The 23,453-nt window shown below is 47.3% G+C and overlaps 1 protein-coding gene across 1 annotated transcript in view; it reads left to right on the top strand.

Moving 5' to 3' along the window:
- Positions 1–3,263: 3,263 nt before the first annotated feature.
- EBP (EBP cholestenol delta-isomerase) overlaps positions 3,264–23,453 on the top strand; it is a 45,892-nt gene continuing 25,702 nt past the window's right edge. The window contains exons 1-2 of the mRNA XM_085629660.1: positions 3,264–3,401; positions 13,879–14,248. Coding sequence (XP_085485786.1) covers positions 13,930–14,248 — 319 coding nt within the window. The 5' untranslated portion in view covers positions 3,264–3,401; positions 13,879–13,929. The remainder of the gene's footprint in view (positions 3,402–13,878; positions 14,249–23,453) is intronic.

The following is a 23,453-nucleotide window of genomic DNA, read 5'->3' as shown; positions in this document are numbered from 1 at the left end:
ATATATCTTTACACATTCCCCCCCCCCCAGTTCTGGTGAGGCTCTCCTCTTGTTCGCGTTTGCTTGGGAGAAATCCATTTCTTGTGGAGTCGGACCTTGTTAGTAGTTGGACAGGTCATTGGGGTCTTCGAAGATGTGCATTCTGCCCTTGTCTGTGATTTTGAATTTCGTAGGGCCTATGAATGAGAATAGGATGTTTTCCTTCCTCAGCCTATCTTTTTGGGACAGAAACCGTTTCTTTATGTCCACTGTGTGTTTAGAGTAGTCTTGGGTGAGAATGATTTTTTGACCGTTCCACAGCAGATTCTGTTTTTTCCTGGCTACTGCGAATATGGCTTCGGTATGCAGTAACCTCAGAGGCTTGCATATTATGGGTCGCGGTGTAGCCATATTTGCTGATCTATAGGCTGGGACTCTGTACGCCTTGTCTAGCTCCAGAGGCAGGTCAAGCTTTAAGTTAGTGAGTTTAGGGATCATGTCCTGTATGAAAGCCATGCATGATCTATTTTTCACCTCTTCTCCTTCGGCGACCCCTAGTATTTTGATGTTCCCTCTTCTGCTGCGGTCATCTAACTCTGCTGTTTGTCTTAGGAGTATTGCTGTTGTTTTGGAAAGTTCTTGCAAAGCCTTGTTAGCCTTTTTCTCGTTATCTTCCACATCACTCACCCTCTGTTCTACTTCTGTTAGTCTATTATTTGCTGCATGTATGCCTGCTCTGACTGCAGCCAATTCCAGCTGGATAGCATCCATGGTTTGCTTGGTCGATTTGGCTAGATCATGTACTTCTGCCAGTTTTTTTAAAATCATGTCCAGCGTGCTGCTGATGTCCGGTCTTTGTTTGATAGGGGATTCCAGAGTGTCACTCTTATTCTTTTTGGATTGCTGCGTAAGCTTCCCGTCGTTGCCAGCCATAGCTGCCAGCCCTCTCTTCTCCTGCTGTAGGCTGAGCCTTCCTCTGACCTTCCGCTCTATGGTTGAATCTCTTATGGAACTCCTTTGCTGGCGCTAAAATATCGTCTTCAACTTCCTCGGTTAAACGGCACAGTTTTCCAAAGCCGCAGGGCCGGTGTTGAGCTTGGCGTTCTTGCTGTCTGCGTTTCTATCGAAAGTATTCTGGACCACTCTGTGCACTGTATGACGGGTTTGGGCCGGTTGGCCTGCGCCAGTAAGTTGGTTGCTGCTCTTCTTAGGCCACCTTGGTCTATATAATGTCTATATTGAGCTTGGATGGTGTTAGTTACTCCACGTTATGTATCCCCCTGAGTTTGTCGCGCTCACCTCATGTTCACCGTGAGCATATCTTATTTAGCCCCATACTTAGCGAAAAAGGCGCAGTTCTTCTTTACCTGTGCGCGTGCTTGTGTGGTATTCTCTAGCCGTGATGAAAAACACTGGAGATTATCAGGCTCAATGGGGTTTTGTGAGGTTTTTTTTGTATGGGCGCTATGGGGTTTGTCCCTGGCTTGCTGGTTTTCCAATACTCATCACGCAGCAGTTTGTTATTATTGTTTTTGAGTCCGTGTGGATGGTGTATGTTGTTACTGACTTTCTTTACATTTCGCTCTGGTTCCCCCTTGCGCAAGATTCCTTCCTCTCCGCAGACCAAATTGGTTATCTGGCGTAATCAAGATGGCAGCGCAGACAGAACTAGGCGGCGGCCATAGGGTACACTTTTGCTTTCGTTTCTCTTCTCGTTTCTCTTCTGCTATTATGTTGTGTTTCCGAATCTCCCCCTTGCATGAGGCTCCACATAAAAGTTTGGTCACCTTGGGCAAGTTGTGATGGCCCTCCGCTATCCGTTCTCGTAAGCCGTAATACGTCACAAACCTTCCCGTCATGCTGTGCGTGCGCTGGTCAGGGGCTTGTGCAATCCAAACTGTTTGTCTGACATAAGATAGGATGGCGCCGCAACCAGTACTGGGCGGGGGCTATAGGGTGCTTGCGTCTTAATCGAGCTGCCCCGTTCACTTTGAGCAAGTCCTTGAGCGCTGCAGTCCCTATTTGCCGCGTTGTTTGTTGTCTATCTCAAGATGGCGGCCCCCATCCACCAGTATAAGTTTTGGTTTCTTTCTCGGTGGATTATCAATCTTCTACTCCCCCGGGCCTCTTACAGTCTGCGCCGTCAACTCCGTGATATCACACGGAAGGCCCCCAGCACTGACCTTAGGTGAGGATAGGTGAATTCGTTGCTGGACCCTTCGCAAGCGTGGATGGCTTCGGGTATCGGCGGCGGGATGTTTCAATTAGCGGGCACCATCTTGGATCTTCTTTCCTCTCGTACATGGGGTTTCTTTCTTCCGTGATTTCCTTCTCCTTGTTGGTGGTCTGGCTATTTTAAGAGGATTAGCTTTCCCCCTGATCGTTCCGACGCCCTACGGTGCCACCGCATTTTTTTTTTTTTCTCAGCACATGCACGTTCTTTTAAGTTGCTCGCTCCCAGGTTCAGCAAGGCGTTGGAGTCAGGCGCCTGCACCCATTGCCGTCCAAGCCACACCCCTAATTTTATTTATGCAATTTTTAGAATGAAAAAAACACACTTTCTTGCAAAGCACTTTTTTCCCATTTTTCCCTCAAAAGCTAAAAATTTGCTATATTTTATTTATTTTCACTGCTCCCGCCTGGATAATCAACAAACTCTGGATACCTTTGGAATCCCCAGAATGCTGGAAATAAACACGACGCAAATTTGGGGTGGTTAACTTTTGAGATTTTTTTTTATAAAGGTTTAAAGCATGTGGAACCCTAAACAACCAAACGAGCAAAGACAATAGGCCTTCCTTTAAAGGTATGCTGTATAGTAAGGTAAAGTATTACAAGTAAATAACATGGGAATAGAAATGTATTTGTGTGGAAGCAAAGAACTGTATAATAATTTTAGTGTTGGGTATAAGGTCAGGTGGTGACAGTTACATTGCTCCGCAGTAGGTCACAAAGAAGCCATGTCTACATAGAGGGGCGCGAGGAGCGCAGCGCTCCATCAATCCTGTAGCTATGGAAACCGGGGTCCGCCTAAAAAAAAACTGTGCGAAGAGCAACAGAGAACCCCGAAATTGGAGGCGGTGGAGCCAGAGTCGTGCGATAGGTGGGCTGGACGTGCAAGAGCCATCTCAGGCGCAGTGATTGGCTAATGCTGCATTACAGGAAGACTGGGACGAGGACGTCATAACTGTCAGGGCGCTTTACCCAATGGCCGAGCGTTTTGGAGTTTGGAACGTAGTTTAATTGGCTGTGCCGCTACACGTAACAGTTGAGCGACATTCCTACTGGCTCTCATTTTATGCAGATAGTGCAAAGTGGACGCCTACTTGGAAGGGGCGGGCCACACCGAGGGGGCGTGGACACATATTAGCACCGCCTGCGTGGATGCTGAAGTCCCTTTCGTAGTGACAGCGGAGACAGAGGTGAGTTTATCTGTCGGTGTCTTAAGGCGACGATGATGATTTTTGATGATTTGAGGCCAGTGATTAGTGAGTAGGCGCTACGAGGGTCCGCGAGTAAGCGCTATATAAATACAATTTTAACCCCTAAGGTGGGTGGATGCCGGTGATGTGGTTAATCCCACTTTGTCAGCCGCCACTCAGACTATCACCACTGTAGGTAACTAAAATGTGTACAATCGAGTGGGCAACAATTAACATTTGTTATATAGCGCCAAGAAACCTTCTCCCGCTGCATCAATGCGTTTACTAACATATTTAATAATAAAAACTGGGCGAGTAAGTGGTGCTGCAATCCTGATCTATACCTGGTCACACCAGTGTGATCTTTGGCAGGGCCCAAGTGGGGGGTACACGGCGTCCACCCGCTATTTTCATTGGGTGGACGCCGTTCACCCCGCCACAGAGAAGTTGGCCCCACAGAAATATGGGGAACTTGTCCCGGTGTAATATTACAACACGGGAATAGGTTCAGCAGCGCCTGCACCTTGTCTGCTTTCCATTCCCAGCAGCAACGTGCAAGCGCGGGGTCAAAGGTAAAGGCCGAAGTTACGGGGCCATCAGGCTTCCTATGATCGAGTATCCTGGCTGGACACAGTCTGGAGCCCCACATTTAACTGTCAATGCAACAGAGGGGAAACAGAAGCACACGCTTGGGCAGTGCTTTAAATTGGCCGGTACTCTCCAGTACTGAGTACCAGCACTTCTTATTTTGAGAGAGAGAGTACCGGCACTTCTCAAAAGTGATGCAATACTTTTAATTGGAGAGAAACTGAACTTTTCAGAACCAAGTAGGTACTCTGGTACAGAGTACCTGCACTTCTATTTTTCTGTTTCAAGCACTGCTTTACAGGTATTGAAGAGAGGCATACTTTAAGTGCCTGTATACAAGTTCATGCACTGTAAGAATGTCGGATGTGTTGGACTGCTCCAGTATCTACACACATTTAAATAGCACTGCTATTTCTTTTATAGCACTACTCATCCCAAATGCAGGGTGTCAGAATGATTAACGCAACATACACATTATACACTGACAATATCCATACAAGATGTGTTACATAACACAGCGAGGGTTACAAAGTGTAGGAGTCACGTTCCTCATTGCTCACTGGGCTATATTATGATTATAATTTATGAACTTCAAGTAACAACAAAACATCTGTATTGAAAGCAGTAGCCCCCTTACCCATCTGCATAAAATACAAATCTGTTGTCTGCATGTTACATGATGTGCTTTGTAGGGGATACATTAACCTTCTCTGCTACTGTGATTCAAATCTGGGACTACACAAAACACAGATCTCTCCAGCAAAAGTGTTAACCTCCAGAGCTATCTTACCATTAATGCCATCCATTGAGATTTACTGGGCACACAAAGATCTCTGCAGCAGGTGCCTTAACCACATAATATATTTTAAAATGCAAACTTTGCAAACAATTCAGCAGAACAGATCTACTACCATGCTGCTGCTTGATGCCATTTTGTTGGTGACAGAATTACAAAAAAAGATAAATGTATTAGCTGAGTCCCAGATTTTGCATCACATTTTTGGCACCACCCCAACCCAAAATCTAATTTGTTAAATCTTGTAATGCGCTTAAATTTAAATGCACTCATGATATAGTTCAAAGTTCAAAAAGTACTTTATTCGGTTAAAAAACAGTAACCATAAAAGCATCAATAATACATATACAATTAAGAAGAAGAAATAGTTCAATACATAGTTATTATTACAAGTGAAAATGTCAGGATTTCTATATCAAATTTTTAAAAATTATCTGTCCATTGATTTACGTAGTTTAAAAACATTTTTAAAAAATTCTATCAAGGAAATAACAATAAATACAGTGTCCATTCTTTGCAATACTAAAAATGCTGGGCGACATCTGTTTACCTTCAACTCTTTAAGAAGTGGGACTATAAATTTCCTACGGGGCAGGGTATAGAATCTACAAAAGAACAGTACATGAATATCAGATTGCGTGGATAATTCGTCACATGGGCATAAACACAATTCATTAGACCAAGAGTTCATTACTGGGAATGTTAGTAATCTAAAAACAATATTAAACCTAAAACGTGTAAGGCAGAATCTGTCATAGGATGGCATGGAAAGGCATAAGTATGGTTGTAGACTAGCGCCACTTAATATCAACTGGTGGGAACACACTGTCTTTTTGTTTTTTTCCACACACAGTCTTTTTTCCCTAAGATGTTCCATACAGGCTTTTTTCAATGACTTTCTTGTGATGTGTACCATGGATAGTGGATCCTCAAAATATTGTTGAAAGCACATTTCTATTAAGGAGGTCTTCACATAATTTAACCATTTAAATGTATTTACATTTTCAAGTGATAACACATCCCGAAGTGTGGCACGATTTATAACACACTCATTAGCAGTCCAGACCCTATGCCATAGTAATATGGGCTGAATTCTTATAATGTCTGAAATGTACGGCTGCCCCAATTCCTCATGGCAATTAACGGTTGAAGTGCTATCGGGCACAGACAGTATGTACCGCATAAATTTATTTTCAATTATTTGGATAGCATCAATATTTGCATACCCCCAAAGTCCTGCTCCATAGACAGCCACCGATATACATGTTGCGTTATAAACAGTTAAAATTTCCCTAAAAGGCTTTTTTCCCAGTTTCTGTATAAAACTCTTTAAGGCCATTATTGTCTTTGAGAACAAAAGAGTTCTTGCCTTGATCGCGTTTGTCCATGAACCAGTCTCATGAAATAGGATGCCTAAATAAGAGAAGGCAGGCGTGTTTTCTAAACTAACATTATTTATTAAAATAGTTTTCATCTTGTTTTTAGATCGTGTTCCACAGTTCATGGTGAAAGTTTTACTACAGTTGATTTTTAAATCCAGAGTGTACATGAACTTATTGAAGGATGTTAATAGATTTTGGAGGGCATTCGGTGTTCGCGCCATTAAAACAGCGTCGTCCGCATAAAGGAGCGCAGGGATACGCCTATTACCAACAACCGGGACATCCCTGCCCTCCTGCAGTAGACGATCTTCCAGCCCATTTATGTAAATCAGGAATAGGAAGGGGGCCAGGACACATCCCTGGCGTACTCCACGCCCTATCCCAAAAGGTCTACTGCATTCCCCCCCTTTTCCATAACGAACAGTTGCTGTAGCCCCTGAATACAACTCCTTCAAAAAACAAAGAATCGAATCGTCCACGCCCAACCTTTGCATCAATTTCCATAATTTGCTATGAGACACGCAATCAAAAGCAGAAGTTAGATCGACAAATACAAAGTATAAGCGCTCTTTTTTTATCGTTATATACTTCTGCTGAATTAAAAATAGGTTTAGGCATTGCTCTATAGTTCCTAAACCCCTTTGAAAACCAAACTGAAGGTCACTTATTACCCCGTTGTCCTCCGCCCAGTTTTGCAGTTTAACTAAAATAACTCTACCCAGGATTTTTATAGTTGAATCAAGTAGGGATATTGGTCTGTAACATGCGCAATTTTGTCTGTCTCCCTTTTTATAGATGGGAACAATAATGGATGTAAACCAGGACGGGCTTAGGCCCTTGGCCAATGCTGCGTTAAAAAGCTGAACCAGAATGGGGCCCCAGAGGTCGATGTTAGCTTTATACAGGTCGGCTGGGATCCCATCCGGTCCTGGTGCTTTTCCACCCTTTGTGGCTTTTAAGCTCAATAAAACTTCAGGCAGCGTAACCACTATTTTTTCACGGACCCCCCCTTTCTCACTAGAATCCTCCGATGGTATAACCGATACATTTTGTATATTTATCTCGTTCTCGCATAAAGACTGGGAAACCTTTTGTGGAGACTGTTCTAGGCACATATATAAGGTGGAAAAATGTGTAACCCAGTCATCCTCATTTATAGCAATTTCTATGCGAGCCTTAGTATTATCAAAAAGGAGGGGGGCATTAACCACCCTCCAAAATGACGATAAATCTTTAGCCTGTGAGGCATCGCATAGTTCTTCCCAGGCCAAATTCTTTATGTTTTTCTTTCTTTCTTTGAGTGCAAGATTATAACGGTTCCTTAAATCTCTTATTTGGGTGGGGTTCCGTGGTTCCCGGTGTATAGCGTGTTTAAGCTCAGTCAGGGCTTTAGTACATGCATTATCGAACCATCTTCTACCATTTTTGAGTCTTTTTCTAGAAGCCACCCTCAAGTTTTCTTTAATGGTGGCTGCTATGATATAAAAATGTTCAATTATATTATCACTCTTTGAGTTTTCATCTAAACAGACTCTAAAACTATCTGTGCATATATCAACTAGTTTAGCTAAGAATTCATTCGGGACCACCTTGCTCCACTTGAGGGAATACCCATTTTGTCTCCCCATCAGCACATCCGGGGCTACCTGTCTCTGCAAGCTATTTTGTTGGCATGCTGAGAATGGGATATCGATTTCAAGGACTTGTGGGTAATGATCGCTCAGTGGTAATTCAAGAATCTTATAGTTAGAGTCCCTAAAACCAGAGGTATTTGAACAGATAATAAAATCAATGGTGGTCGATGCACCCCTCCCAATAAAGGTTGGGACAAAAGGTGTTGGGCGCGTGGCCAGTTCATTAGCATATCCCAAATCGCAGTTGAACAGTATTTCGTTCAGCGAATCACCTGTTAGAGTATGGTCAAAATGCGTAAGGTTAATGTCTTGCTCTAACATCAAACCACAGAAACCTTTTTGACCCTTTTTGCAAAGATGACAATTAAAATCCCCCCCCCATAAAACCATTACTTCTCTTGTCTTACTGACTATCTCCCCTTGTAGATCCTCATTTAGGCTTTTCATAATCTTCTGAACAGCAGTGCATGGGATATTATTATAAAAATTAATAATGACCAAGCTGATCCCCGATTTAGTATCTATAACTACTTTATGATAGAAACTACAGTTTTGATAAAAACGGACCCTCTCATATGTTAAGGTGTTTGAAAGGTAGGTGATTATACCACCTTTAGGTCTCCCATATGTCCCTCCTACTGCAGGAGTACAGTAAGTTTTATAGCCAGTTAGATGTATTGGGTCTATGGTCCAAGTTTCTTGCACGGCCATAATATCCATGCTATCCGTGGCCGTTTTCCATGATGGGTTAGAAATTCTATTCTTTAAACCTGCCACATTCCAGAACATCACAGAACAATTTTTGTTTTGGCTAAATATTATTGCGTCGTCTATGGGTGCATAACCTCTATCCGTCTTAGCTATTTCAACTATGGGTTCGCCCATAAGTTCTTTTCTATCATTAGTTAAGTTTTGATTACTATGATAGGGTAATCCCTTTTTACCTTTTACGTCCCCGTGCACCATAGGTTTAATCAGACTATTCGATTCTTGGTTTAGTGGTATAATCTTATCAGGCTCATTACCATTAATCAGCTCAAAATTTTCCTTGGAAATACTGAATGCTAATAGGTTTGAAGTAGTATTTACAGATGACGACAAGTCGGGAAATTCTTCAATCCCTAGGCGTCAGTCAACCATATCCAGTGGACTGAATCTATTATAGCATGGGAGGGAGGAAGGAGCAAACTGTGTCATTTGCCAATTTCCCCAGTGTTGCAAGCCTCCCTTTTGATTTCTCCCAGCTCTTCGCTGTACTAATGTCCAGTGGTCTTCTTCCCTCCATCCTTGCCTTTTGTAGGTTGGATCTCCGTAATATGTCCTCCCTTCCCTAGCACAGTTTTCATTCCTAATCCAACTCCATCTATCCTCTAATTGTTCAGTTGGAGTATAAAAATAAGATAAGGATCTTGCTGTGATCGACAAATCCTGATTCCTGGGGGACCCCTGGCAGATATAGTCTACTGTTTGCGGGTCTTCAAAAGTTATAACCACACAATCACCCTTTAGTTTCTTTCTATTATAACCTACCCATGGAACCCTCTGGACCATTAAGATTCTACTGGCCAGACTTGAAGATATAGGGTAATTAAAGTTTAACCAGTGAATCACCTTATTTCTAAGTGCTTCAAAGGGTTCCATGATATGGGGAGCCAATTCAGGGACCCCAGTTAATACTATCACGTAGGGACTTGCATCTGGGGGCAAATTTAAAATTCTCCGCTTTCCAATTTTCTCCTGTTGTATTTTAACTGAATTAGGAGTGAGTACAGGAGGCGGAATTGTAATAGGTGTGGTTACTTCAGGAACAGGGATTAGTGTGGGAGTATTTATGCACACTGCGGTGCCATTTGTATTCAATATAGGTTGAGATGAGGGATTCATAGGAGTGCCTTTCTTCCCTTCCAGCCGGGTATCTTTTAAAATCGGCAATTTATCCACCAATATGGTCTCATTATTGGCCTTTTTTTCCAGGGTAGGAGGATAAGTCTTTATATCCTTCTGCAATGTTTGAAGTAGCCTTTCTATACCAAATAGCCTATCTTGTATAGGGGCGAGTAAAGATTTTATTAATGTTGTCAAGGTATATATCATGGAATCCTCCCTATCTGCATGACCATCTATACCATTAGCTATCATGCTCTCATGAAGGATATCAACTAATGATTCATCTGATATAGTAACATCCATCATGGGCAGGGAGACTTTCTTTTGGTTAACTGCTTCATTTTCAAGACTATTCCCAATTTCTCTTATCATAGGATCTTTCCTACCACCCCTCTCAGACACTTTTACTTTCCTCTTGGCTTTTTTGCAGGTTGAGTTTTTATTTTTAGTACACTTTTTTGGGATTGCTCCCTGCTTTTTTCCCGTATGAGTTGGGTTTGCGATCTCAATCGCAGTATCCGAGTGAGCCGCTGGTATAGATTCTCCCGGGGGATTAGATGGTTCAAGACCCATAATGGTAGAGTTCTGAGAAGCAGAATCAGTATCAACACTGTCATGTAATTGCGGGTGTACTTGTAGTACAGAAGAAACAGGCAGAGTATTTTCAGGGCTACGTGCCATAGCTATGTTACCCATCGATGATCTCCTGGCAAGGGCTAGATCTTGGGATACCCTTCTCTCCATTAGTACTATCCCTTGATCTATTAGGGTATTAGTACGTACAATGAAATCATCTAATGTTCCCGTCAGCTTGTTCCCCCCCGTCACGATTTTACTTCTGGTCTCCCTCATACTCATGCTGTACAGGCTATATGTAAGACAGGATTATCCTGGCTAATACGAAATACAATACCCAAAATGTCTAGTACGCATATATCAGGATCAAAATCAATTATGTAAAACTTATGTATTGAATATAACAGTTAAAAACAAAATAAGAAATCCTATGGGGAATACATCAGCAAAATTCCACCACACTAACCAAGGTGCACAATATATATTGTGTGCCAAACTGTCAATTGCCGGTCCTTACTCTATGGCCCGTCCCGTCCTCTTCCGTCCACTGAGGGCCACAGAGGGCCCGCCCTTTGCCCGGGCTTAGCCCGGCGTGTCCCGCGCGCGTCCCGCGACGCGGGGGAAGACCTCTCAACTTTAAACGCCTCCTGGCGCGAAAAGGGATCCCCCGATGACGGCTTCCTGCCGCAAAGGTTTGTGGGTAGTGTAGTTTAGATCTCCCTCCCTCCCTCACTGCGGCCGCGCTGCTGGAAATGGACGCGGCAGCGGGGAGAGACCTTCGGCGGGACCAGAGCGGGACCCGAGCTATCAGCAGTCAGGTATGATTCCTCAGAACAATGTCAAACAAGCGCCCACTCCACCGGGGAAGACCTCTCAACTTTAAACGCCTCCTGGCGCGAAAAGGGATCCCCCGATGACGGCTTCCTGCCGCAAAGGTTTGTGGGTAGTGTAGTTTAGATCTCCCTCCCTCCCTCACTGCGGCCGCGCTGCTGGAAATGGACGCGGCAGCGGGGAGAGACCTTCGGCGGGACCAGAGCGGGACCCGAGCTATCAGCAGTCAGGTATGATTCCTCAGAACAATGTCAAACAAGCGCCCACTCCACCGGGGAAGACCTCTCAACTTTAAACGCCTCCTGGCGCGAAAAGGGATCCCCCGATGACGGCTTCCTGCCGCAAAGGTTTGTGGGTAGTGTAGTTTAGATCTCCCTCCCTCCCTCACTGCGGCCGCGCTGCTGGAAATGGACGCGGCAGCGGGGAGAGACCTTCGGCGGGACCAGAGCGGGACCCGAGCTATCAGCAGTCAGGTATGATTCCTCAGAACAATGTCAAACAAGCGCCATGATATACATGATAAACATATGTGTGAGGTGTTAATATCTTGTGCTGCCACTTCTTTGGATGTCCCTTCCAGTGGTGCTACGTGCAGTGTCACGCTTCGTGACATCCTGCGTAGTAATGGCACACATCTTGGTGTCACTTGCTTACTGCCCAACTTGGTTAGTCCCCCACTTCTGTTTTTAGGACCTGTGCTCTGATCTTTGGCCATCTCTTGATCTCCCTTTGTGTCGAGCCACTCACAGACCAACATTTGTGGCGCGTAAAACGATGCCCTAATGAACTACATCATCTTGAACAAGTTGCTTTTGCAGTCCAATATTTACTGGTGCATCCATTCAAAGCAGTGCAACCAATTTCCGTTTTCATCTCTTATTTTTTTGCACTGATGCGCAAATTACTTTACTTGAATGACGGCGAGTTACACTTGTTATAACTAAATATACATTCACCCTGGTCACTGTAATACTGGTTAATATGCATTTGCAAATGTTAGAACCCTTGTATAAACTATTTAAGACTACTTCCCACAAAACGCTTCTGAATGAACCCCCTCCTCGCTCCCACCCGCGAAAGCATGTTTGCATCCCTGCTACGCTGCTTGCCAGTGGGTATTGTAACTTGCTAGTTAAAGCAGCAGCCTTAAACTGGGGTGAAACAGCAGGGTGTTCAGTAAAAAAAAAAAAAATCTTCCAATGGAGAACTCTAAACGCTACTTTTAATTTTAGGAGAGACTGTTGACATTCAGATTTTATTCAGTGCCCTTTCTAACAGAATTGCTTTAGACTTCAGAACACTACACCACAAGCATTTTGGGTGTTTAAGGGGTGTGTGGGAGATGATCAGTTGAGTGTTAGACAAGCTCAAGATAGATGCATATAAATGTACATATGTCCAGAGCTCCCAAGAGTCCCTGGTCCATGTGTGTAGCTCATCAGCCCAAGTGTGTTTCTTTGAATTCTGGAATTTGTTATCTGGTTTATTCCATTATAAAACGGGTATCATTAATCCTGGTATGCAAACAGGACCTGCACGGATGAGCTACTCATGCATGACCATGGAGCATTTGAGAGCCTTGCATTTCTTTCTGTGAACAGGCATGTGCGGAAAAGGGTGAGTCAGTCAGTTGGGTGGTCGAAATTCATCATGTGCGATTTCAGGTCTACCTCGAAAGAATGAAGGGATTGGGTGGCTTGCAGGTCAGAAGGAGGGAGTTCTACTGATGGAGCTTCGAAGAGGTATATTTAGGCCAATTGAGGATTGAGTTAATGCTGGTGATGGGTCCTTTCTGTGGCTTTAAATACTTGGGCCCTCATTACGAGTGGCCTCTTAATTCCGATAGGACCAATAACAGCAGTTATCAGCCCTTCGGAATTATATTTCTTACTCTCACACAGAGATTTTGCCTACTAAAAGCAGCTGGAAAATTTAAGGTACAAGTCAGTCTCAAAAGGAGCAATCAACAAGGGAATCAGACGTGGATTTACCAGCGGCCCGGGCAGTTCCTCAGTTCTTGGTGGACCTTCAGGGACCAATTTGTAATGAGCCAGTTTTTTCCACACCGGAAGTTACCAGTATCCTCAATGTCGGTAGCTCCTGGGGGTAAAAAGTCCCGCATATTTTCTAGCCCACTCGTAAAGAGAGCCATGGAGTAGTGGGAAGTAGAGAGCAGTACGAGGGTTGAGAGAGACTGACGGTGTTTGGTGCGGAAATTAAAAAAAGTTTGTGTATTGAAATTGTAACCTGACGGGGGTGGGGGGGGGGGAATGAGTATTGGTGCAAGTCAACATTCAGCTTTCAGTCATCTGGAGAATGGTTTTGCAGTGTTAATAGGAGGATGGATGTGTATGTTGCGAATTTCAGTTGTCAAGCAGCAGTAGCTGTGGTTAAAATAAAAGATTCAAGACAGGATACTACACAAAAGTGACTTGTGGCTGGCGGTGGAAGTGGAGTCAGGTGGAGTCTGAAGGTTTTGATGTCTGCGATTAGATGATCTCTCATTGGCAGATTGAGTACAGCGAGTCGAGGGCCATCCAGTGTCGGATTTACGTTAAACAACATGACTGGATGCAGGAGTGCAAGGCTCAGTGAAAGTGCATGTAGGATGTCTTTTGAGTACTGAAACACAAAGGTTACTGAGGAAGCACTTTAGTTTATAAGCCTGACCTATTTGCATTGCCAATGTATGCTTTTGAGGTGTATATGTTGTGCAAGGTATGGGGAAGGGAAGTTGGCCCACATTCACGGTGACCATTTCTTTTTTTTGTTTTGTTTTCCAGCCTAGACCCTGCAGAGGTTTTCCTATCAGCTGAGTAACCCTGTGTGCGACCATGGTCCTTGGAGCGGAATCGCAGGAGCGCATTGGTGATCAGCACCCCTATTGGCCGCGTGACCTGCATATTGAGGGCTACCAGCCCAACAGTCAACCCATGTGGAAAATACTGGCTTTCCTCTTCTCAGTGTCAGGAGCCCTGCTGGTAGCCGTGTGGATCCTGAGTGGCCGAATCAAGGTGGCAGGACTCGGCCCAATCCGACGCTTGGCCTTGTGTTGGTTTGCCATCTGCGGCTTTATCCACGGTGTAATTGAGGGTTGGTTTGCCCTGTATTACGCAGACATTCCGGCTGATCAGTCCTTCCTCTCGCAGCTCTGTAAGTGTTTTTGAAGTCTTGAAATGTTGTTGATGAGAGGGCAGTAAATGATACTCCTATCTTAGGGGTGTTGGGGAATTAGTATCTGTATATGATTCCTTTCATTTTCCCTATAGAATTGTGTAAAGTGGGTAAGTATCTCTGGCTTTTGTGCTATACAAATCACCTCAAAAAGAGGAATGCTATTTGAATGAACTGGGTGAGAGTTTGCACCTGAAGCGCTTGAAACCCAGAGGCTCTCTAGGGACTGGTGGCATGTTGCCAGGATGCGTACGAGTTAGTCAACAGTTGGTAACTTGTTAGTTCAGTGGCTTCAGAGTTTTCCTAATTCTATTTCTTGCATGTACAATACCCACCCAGTCTTAGTTTAATGAACAGGGAAATAAGGGAGGGGCAGTTAATAAGGCATGGCGGTGAATAGGGCAATAAAGGCTGAGTCCACTCTAAATTTGGGATGCATCTTCTCTTTGGGGTTCAGTCACTGTGGCTGTCTTAAGGATCTTTTGATAATACTGTCATGCAAGAGTCTTGTGAGGGGTCTGGTCTTTTAGTCCAGACTCCTTAGTCTTCTTTGGTGTTTGTGGATAGATGGTTCGATCTGTTGTTTGGTGGGGGGGTTTTGTATCGGAGGTTGACGTAGAGCAACCCCCTTCTGGTGCCAGTGACTGCCTGTACCATCAGCCACTGTCCTTGCAAGAAGGCTTGTTTCAATATTGCATTCTCTGTAGTTCGAATTTGAGATATTAGGAGCTCATTTATTTGATCCCGAAGGGATTATCTTTTTGCCTTGGCCACTTCAATTTGGATGGGTGATCGTACAGACTGCGGCTCATCTCTGGACTCTAGCAGCTATGTCCGTGGATCCTACTTTTGGTGAATTAGCAGGACATTAGCTTTAGCCTGGAGTGTTAGAAATATTTTAAAAAACCAAATGTGAATATGACACTTCCTTGGTCTCTTGATGGTTTGTTGTTCAAACCTACTGTTCAGAAATGAAGGCTAGCGTTTGCACTCTCCCCTAACCTTGTCACTCAACAGACCAATCTGAACACAAGAAGAATGTGCTTTCTATAGTTTCTTTGCGGTACAAAAGGGGGTGGTGATGGACGGAGCATCAGAACCAATCAAACACTCACACCCAGTCAACAGATCTGGGTTTGATCCATCACCGTTCTTTAGCCCACTCTGCCACCCCAGTTCAGACATGGCCATATGCAAATCAGTCTGACCCTGTGCCTCATGGGAACAGTCCAGCCCGAACTGCCAAGCCATGCCTTCCCTGGACCGGAAACAAGCTTCCTAGGACCGGTTTCTGGCATTTCAGCCGTCGTCAGCCAGGCTTGCTTGAATCCAGTGGCAAAGTGAGCAAGGGACTCACGTCTGAGCATACCCTGCCAACTTATGGCGAACAAAGCGGTACAAAAGGGGGTGGTGATGGACGGAGCATCAGAACCAATCAAACACTCACACCCAGTCAACAGATCTGGGTTTGATCCATCACCGTTCTTTAGCCCACTCTGCCACCCCAGTTCAGACATGGCCATATGCAAATCAGTCTGACCCTGTGCCTCATGGGAACAGTCCAGCCCGAACTGCCAAGCCATGCCTTCCCTGGACCGGAAACAAGCTTCCTAGGACCGGTTTCTGGCATTTCAGCCGTCGTCAGCCAGGCTTGCTTGAATCCAGTGGCAAAGTGAGCAAGGGACTCACGTCTGAGCATACCCTGCCAACTTATGGCGAACAAAGCGGTACAAAAGGGGGTGGTGATGGACGGAGCATCAGAACCAATCAAACACTCACACCCAGTCAACAGATCTGGGTTTGATCCATCACCGTTCTTTAGCCCACTCTGCCACCCCAGTTCAGACATGGCCATATGCAAATCAGTCTGACCCTGTGCCTCATGGGAACAGTCCAGCCCGAACTGCCAAGCCATGCCTTCCCTGGACCGGAAACAAGCTTCCTAGGACCGGTTTCTGGCATTTCAGCCGTCGTCAACCAGGCTTGGTTGAATCCAGTGGCAAAGTGAGCAAGGGACTCACGTCTGAGCATACCCTGCCAACTTATGGCGAACAAAGCGGTACAAAAGGGGGTGGTGATGGACGGAGCATCAGAACCAATCAAATACTCACACCCAGTCAACAGATCTGGGTTTGATCCATCACCGTTCTTTAGCCCACTCTGCCACCCCAGTTCAGACATGGCCATATGCAAATCAGTCTGACCCTGTGCCTCATGGGAACAGTCCAGCCCGAACTGCCAAGCCATGCCTTCCCTGGACCGGAAACAAGCTTCCTAGGACCGGTTTCTGGCATTTCAGCCGTCGTCAGCCAGGCTTGCTTGAATCCAGTGGCAAAGTGAGCAAGGGACTCACGTCTGAGCATACCCTGCCAACTTATGGCGAACAAAGCGGTACAAAAGGGGGTGGTGATGGACGGAGCATCAGAACCAATCAAACACTCACACCCAGTCAACAGATCTGGGTTTGATCCATCACCGTTCTTTAGCCCACTCTGCCACCCCAGTTCAGACATGGCCATATGCAAATCAGTCTGACCCTGTGCCTCATGGGAACAGACCAGCCCGAACTGCCAAGCCATGCCTTCCCTGGACCGGAAACAAACTTCCTAGGACCGGTTTCTGGCATTTCAGCCGTCGTCAGCCAGGCTTGCTTGAATCCAGTGGCAAAGTGAGCAAGGGACTCACGTCTGAGCATACCCTGCCAACTTATGGCGAACAAAGCGGTACAAAAGGGGGTGGTGATGGACGGAGCATCAGAACCAATCAAACACTCACACCCAGTCAACAGATCTGGGTTTGATCCATCACCGTTCTTTAGCCCACTCTGCCACCCCAGTTCAGACATGGCCATATGCAAATCAGTCTGACCCTGTGCCTCATGGGAACAGTCCAGCCCGAACTGCCAAGCCATGCCTTCCCTGGACCGGAAACAAGCTTCCTAGGACCGGTTTCTGGCATTTCAGCCGTCGTCAGCCAGGCTTGCTTGAATCCAGTGGCAAAGTGAGCAAGGGACTCACGTCTGAGCATACCCTGCCAACTTATGGCGAACAAAGCGGTACAAAAGGGGGTGGTGATGGACGGAGCATCAGAACCAATCAAACACTCACACCCAGTCAACAGATCTGGGTTTGATCCATCACCGTTCTTTAGCCCACTCTGCCACCCCAGTTCAGACATGGCCATATGCAAATCAGTCTGACCCTGTGCCTCATGGGAACAGTCCAGCCCGAACTGCCAAGCCATGCCTTCCCTGGACCGGAAACAAGCTTCCTAGGACCGGTTTCTGGCATTTCAGCCGTCGTCAGCCAGGCTTGCTTGAATCCAGTGGCAAAGTGAGCAAGGGACTCACGTCTGAGCATACCCTGCCAACTTATGGCGAACAAAGCGGTACAAAAAGGGGGTGGTGATGGACGGAGCATCAGAACCAATCAAACACTCACACCCAGTCAACAGATCTGGGTTTGATCCATCACCGTTCTTTAGCCCACTCTGCCACCCCAGTTCAGACATGGCCATATGCAAATCAGTCTGACCCTGTGCCTCATGGGAACAGTCCAGCCCGAACTGCCAAGCCATGCCTTCCCTGGACCGGAAACAAGCTTCCTAGGACCGGTTTCTGGCATTTCAGCCGTCGTCAGCCAGGCTTGCTTTTGTACCGCTTTGTTCGCCATAAGTTGGCAGGGTATGCTCAGACGTGAGTCCCTTGCTCACTTTGCCACTGGATTCAAGCAAGCCTGGCTGAAGACGGCTGAAATGCCAGAAACCGGTCCTAGGAAGCTTGTTTCCGGTCCAGGGAAGGCATGGCTTGGCAGTTCGGGCTGGACTGTTCCCATGAGGCACAGGGTCAGACTGATTTGCATATGGCCATGTCTGAACTGGGGTGGCAGAGTGGGTTAAAGAACGGTGATGGATCAAACCCAGATCTGTTGACTGGGTGTGAGTGTTTGATTGGTTCTGATGCTCCGTCCATCACCACCCCCTTTTGTACCGCTTTGTTCGCCATAAGTTGGCAGGGTATGCTCAGACGTGAGTCCCTTGCTCACTTTGCCACTGGATTCAAGCAAGCCTGGCTGAAGACGGCTGAAATGCCAGAAACCGGTCCTAGGAAGCTTGTTTCCGGTCCAGGGAAGGCATGGCTTGGCAGTTCGGGCTGGACTGTTCCCATGAGGCACAGGGTCAGACTGATTTGCATATGGCCATGTCTGAACTGGGGTGGCAGAGTGGGTTAAAGAACGGTGATGGATCAAACCCAGATCTGTTGACTGGGTGTGAGTGTTTGATTGGTTCTGATGCTCCGTCCATCACCACCCCCTTTTGTACCGCTTTGTTCGCCATAAGTTGGCAGGGTATGCTCAGACGTGAGTCCCTTGCTCACTTTGCCACTGGATTCAAGCAAGCCTGGCTGAAGACGGCTGAAATGCCAGAAACCGGTCCTAGGAAGCTTGTTTCCGGTCCAGGGAAGGCATGGCTTGGCAGTTCGGGCTGGACTGTTCCCATGAGGCACAGGGTCAGACTGATTTGCATATGGCCATGTCTGAACTGGGGTGGCAGAGTGGGTTAAAGAACGGTGATGGATCAAACCCAGATCTGTTGACTGGGTGTGAGTGTTTGATTGGTTCTGATGCTCCGTCCATCACCACCCCCTTTTGTACCGCTTTGTTCGCCATAAGTTGGCAGGGTATGCTCAGACGTGAGTCCCTTGCTCACTTTGCCACTGGATTCAAGCAAGCCTGGCTGAAGACGGCTGAAATGCCAGAAACCGGTCCTAGGAAGCTTGTTTCCGGTCCAGGGAAGGCATGGCTTGGCAGTTCGGGCTGGACTGTTCCCATGAGGCACAGGGTCAGACTGATTTGCATATGGCCATGTCTGAGCTGGGGTGGCAGAGTGGGTTAAAGAACGGTGATGGATCAAACCCAGATCTGTTGACTGGGTGTGAGTGTTTGATTGGTTCTGATGCTCCGTCCATCACCACCCCCTTTTGTACCGCTTTGTTCGCCATAAGTTGGCAGGGTATGCTCAGACGTGAGTCCCTTGCTCACTTTGCCACTGGATTCAAGCAAGCCTGGCTGAAGACGGCTGAAATGCCAGAAACCGGTCCTAGGAAGCTTGTTTCCGGTCCAGGGAAGGCATGGCTTGGCAGTTCGGGCTGGACTGTTCCCATGAGGCACAGGGTCAGACTGATTTGCATATGGCCATGTCTGAACTGGGGTGGCAGAGTGGGTTAAAGAACGGTGATGGATCAAACCCAGATCTGTTGACTGGGTGTGAGTGTTTGATTGGTTCTGATGCTCCGTCCATCACCACCCCCTTTTGTACCGCTTTGTTCGCCATAAGTTTGCAGGGTATGCTCAGACGTGAGTCCCTTGCTCACTTTGCCACTGGATTCAAGCAAGCCTGGCTGAAGACGGCTGAAATGCCAGAAACCGGTCCTAGGAAGCTTGTTTCCGGTCCAGGGAAGGCATGGCTTGGCAGTTCGGGCTGGACTGTTCCCATGAGGCACAGGGTCAGACTGATTTGCATATGGCCATGTCTGAACTGGGGTGGCAGAGTGGGTTAAAGAACGGTGATGGATCAAACCCAGATCTGTTGACTGGGTGTGAGTGTTTGATTGGTTCTGATGCTCCGTCCATCACCACCCCCTTTTGTACCGCTTTGTTCGCCATAAGTTGGCAGGGTATGCTCAGACGTGAGTCCCTTGCTCACTTTGCCACTGGATTCAAGCAAGCCTGGCTGAAGACGGCTGAAATGCCAGAAACCGGTCCTAGGAAGCTTGTTTCCGGTCCAGGGAAGGCATGGCTTGGCAGTTCGGGCTGGACTGTTCCCATGAGGCACAGGGTCAGACTGATTTGCATATGGCCATGTCTGAACTGGGGTGGCAGAGTGGGTTAAAGAACGGTGATGGATCAAACCCAGATCTGTTGACTGGGTGTGAGTGTTTGATTGGTTCTGATGCTCCGTCCATCACCACCCCCTTTTGTACCGCTTTTTTCGCCATAAGTTGGCAGGGTATGCTCAGACGTGAGTCCCTTGCTCACTTTGCCACTGGATTCAAGCAAGCCTGGCTGAAGACGGCTGAAATGCCAGAAACCGGTCCTAGGAAGCTTGTTTCCGGTCCAGGGAAGGCATGGCTTGGCAGTTCGGGCTGGACTGTTCCCATGAGGCACAGGGTCAGACTGATTTGCATATGGCCATGTCTGAACTGGGGTGGCAGAGTGGGTTAAAGAACGGTGATGGATCAAACCCAGATCTGTTGACTGGGTGTGAGTGTTTGATTGGTTCTGATGCTCCGTCCATCACCACCCCCTTTTGTACCGCTTTGTTCGCCATAAGTTGGCAGGGTATGCTCAGACGTGAGTCCCTTGCTCACTTTGCCACTGGATTCAAGCAAGCCTGGCTGAAGACGGCTGAAATGCCAGAAACCGGTCCTAGGAAGCTTGTTTCCGGTCCAGGGAAGGCATGGCCTGGCAGTTCGGGCTGGACTGTTCCCATGAGGCACAGGGTCAGACTGATTTGCATATGGCCATGTCTGAACTGGGGTGGCAGAGTGGGTTAAAGAACGGTGATGGATCAAACCCAGATCTGTTGACTGGGTGTGAGTGTTTGATTGGTTCTGATGCTCCGTCCATCACCACCCCCTTTTGTACCGCTTTGTTCGCCATAAGTTGGCAGGGTATGCTCAGACGTGAGTCCCTTGCTCACTTTGCCACTGGATTCAAGCAAGCCTGGCTGAAGACGGCTGAAATGCCAGAAACCGGTCCTAGGAAGCTTGTTTCCGGTCCAGGGAAGGCATGGCTTGGCAGTTCGGGCTGGACTGTTCCCATGAGGCACAGGGTCAGACTGATTTGCATATGGCCATGTCTGAACTGGGGTGGCAGAGTGGGTTAAAGAACGGTGATGGATCAAACCCAGATCTGTTGACTGGGTGTGAGTGTTTGATTTGGTTCTGATGCTCCGTCCATCACCACCCCCTTTTGTACCGCTTTGTTCGCCATAAGTTGGCAGGGTATGCTCAGACGTGAGTCCCTTGCTCACTTTGCCACTGGATTCAAGCAAGCCTGGCTGAAGACGGCTGAAATGCCAGAAACCGGTCCTAGGAAGCTTGTTTCCGGTCCAGGGAAGGCATGGCTTGGCAGTTCGGGCTGGACTGTTCCCATGAGGCACAGGGTCAGACTGATTTGCATATGGCCATGTCTGAACTGGGGTGGCAGAGTGGGTTAAAGAACGGTGATGGATCAAACCCAGATCTGTTGACTGGGTGTGAGTGTTTGATTGGTTCTGATGCTCCGTCCATCACCACCCCCTTTTGTACCGCTTTGTTCGCCATAAGTTGGCAGGGTATGCTCAGACGTGAGTCCCTTGCTCACTTTGCCACTGGATTCAAGCAAGCCTGGCTGAAGACGGCTGAAATGCCAGAAACCGGTCCTAGGAAGCTTGTTTCCGGTCCAGGGAAGGCATGGCTTGGCAGTTCGGGCTGGACTGTTCCCATGAGGCACAGGGTCAGACTGATTTGCATATGGCCATGTCTGAACTGGGGTGGCAGAGTGGGTTAAAGAACGGTGATGGATCAAACCCAGATCTGTTGACTGGGTGTGAGTGTTTGATTGGTTCTGATGCTCCGTCCATCACCACCCCCTTTTGTACCGCTTTGTTCGCCATAAGTTGGCAGGGTATGCTCAGACGTGAGTCCCTTGCTCACTTTGCCACTGGATTCAAGCAAGCCTGGCTGAAGACGGCTGAAATGCCAGAAACCGGTCCTAGGAAGCTTGTTTCCGGTCCAGGGAAGGCATGGCTTGGCAGTTCGGGCTGGACTGTTCCCATGAGGCACAGGGTCAGACTGATTTGCATATGGCCATGTCTGAACTGGGGTGGCAGAGTGGGTTAAAGAACGGTGATGGATCAAACCCAGATCTGTTGACTGGGTGTGAGTGTTTGATTGGTTCTGATGCTCCGTCCATCACCACCCCCTTTTGTACCGCTTTGTTCGCCATAAGTTGGCAGGGTATGCTCAGACGTGAGTCCCTTGCTCACTTTGCCACTGGATTCAAGCAAGCCTGGCTGAAGACGGCTGAAATGCCAGAAACCGGTCCTAGGAAGCTTGTTTCCGGTCCAGGGAAGGCATGGCTTGGCAGTTCGGGCTGGACTGTTCCCATGAGGCACAGGGTCAGACTGATTTGCATATGGCCATGTCTGAACTGGGGTGGCAGAGTGGGTTAAAGAACGGTGATGGATCAAACCCAGATCTGTTGACTGGGTGTGAGTGTTTGATTGGTTCTGATGCTCCGTCCATCACCACCCCCTTTTGTACCGCTTTGTTCGCCATAAGTTGGCAGGGTATGCTCAGACGTGAGTCCCTTGCTCACTTTGCCACTGGATTCAAGCAAGCCTGGCTGAAGACGGCTGAAATGCCAGAAACCGGTCCTAGGAAGCTTGTTTCCGGTCCAGGGAAGGCATGGCCTGGCAGTTCGGGCTGGACTGTTCCCATGAGGCACAGGGTCAGACTGATTTGCATATGGCCATGTCTGAACTGGGGTGGCAGAGTGGGTTAAAGAACGGTGATGGATCAAACCCAGATCTGTTGACTGGGTGTGAGTGTTTGATTGGTTCTGATGCTCCGTCCATCACCACCCCCTTTTGTACCGCTTTGTTCGCCATAAGTTGGCAGGGTATGCTCAGACGTGAGTCCCTTGCTCACTTTGCCACTGGATTCAAGCAAGCCTGGCTGAAGACGGCTGAAATGCCAGAAACCGGTCCTAGGAAGCTTGTTTCCAGTCCAGGGAAGGCATGGCTTGGCAGTTCGGGCTGGACTGTTCCCATGAGGCACAGGGTCAGACTGATTTGCATATGGCCATGTCTGAACTGGGGTGGCAGAGTGGGTTAAAGAACGGTGATGGATCAAACCCAGATCTGTTGACTGGGTGTGAGTGTTTGATTTGGTTCTGATGCTCCGTCCATCACCACCCCCTTTTGTACCGCTTTGTTCGCCATAAGTTGGCAGGGTATGCTCAGACGTGAGTCCCTTGCTCACTTTGCCACTGGATTCAAGCAAGCCTGGCTGAAGACGGCTGAAATGCCAGAAACCGGTCCTAGGAAGCTTGTTTCCGGTCCAGGGAAGGCATGGCTTGGCAGTTCGGGCTGGACTGTTCCCATGAGGCACAGGGTCAGACTGATTTGCATATGGCCATGT

The sequence above is a fragment of the Triturus cristatus genome, chromosome 10 (assembly GCF_964204655.1).
Source record: "Triturus cristatus chromosome 10, aTriCri1.1, whole genome shotgun sequence".
NCBI lineage: Eukaryota > Metazoa > Chordata > Amphibia > Caudata > Salamandridae > Triturus > Triturus cristatus.
Note: the sequence above shows the minus strand (reverse complement) of the source record. Positions and strands in the feature narration are given on the sequence as shown.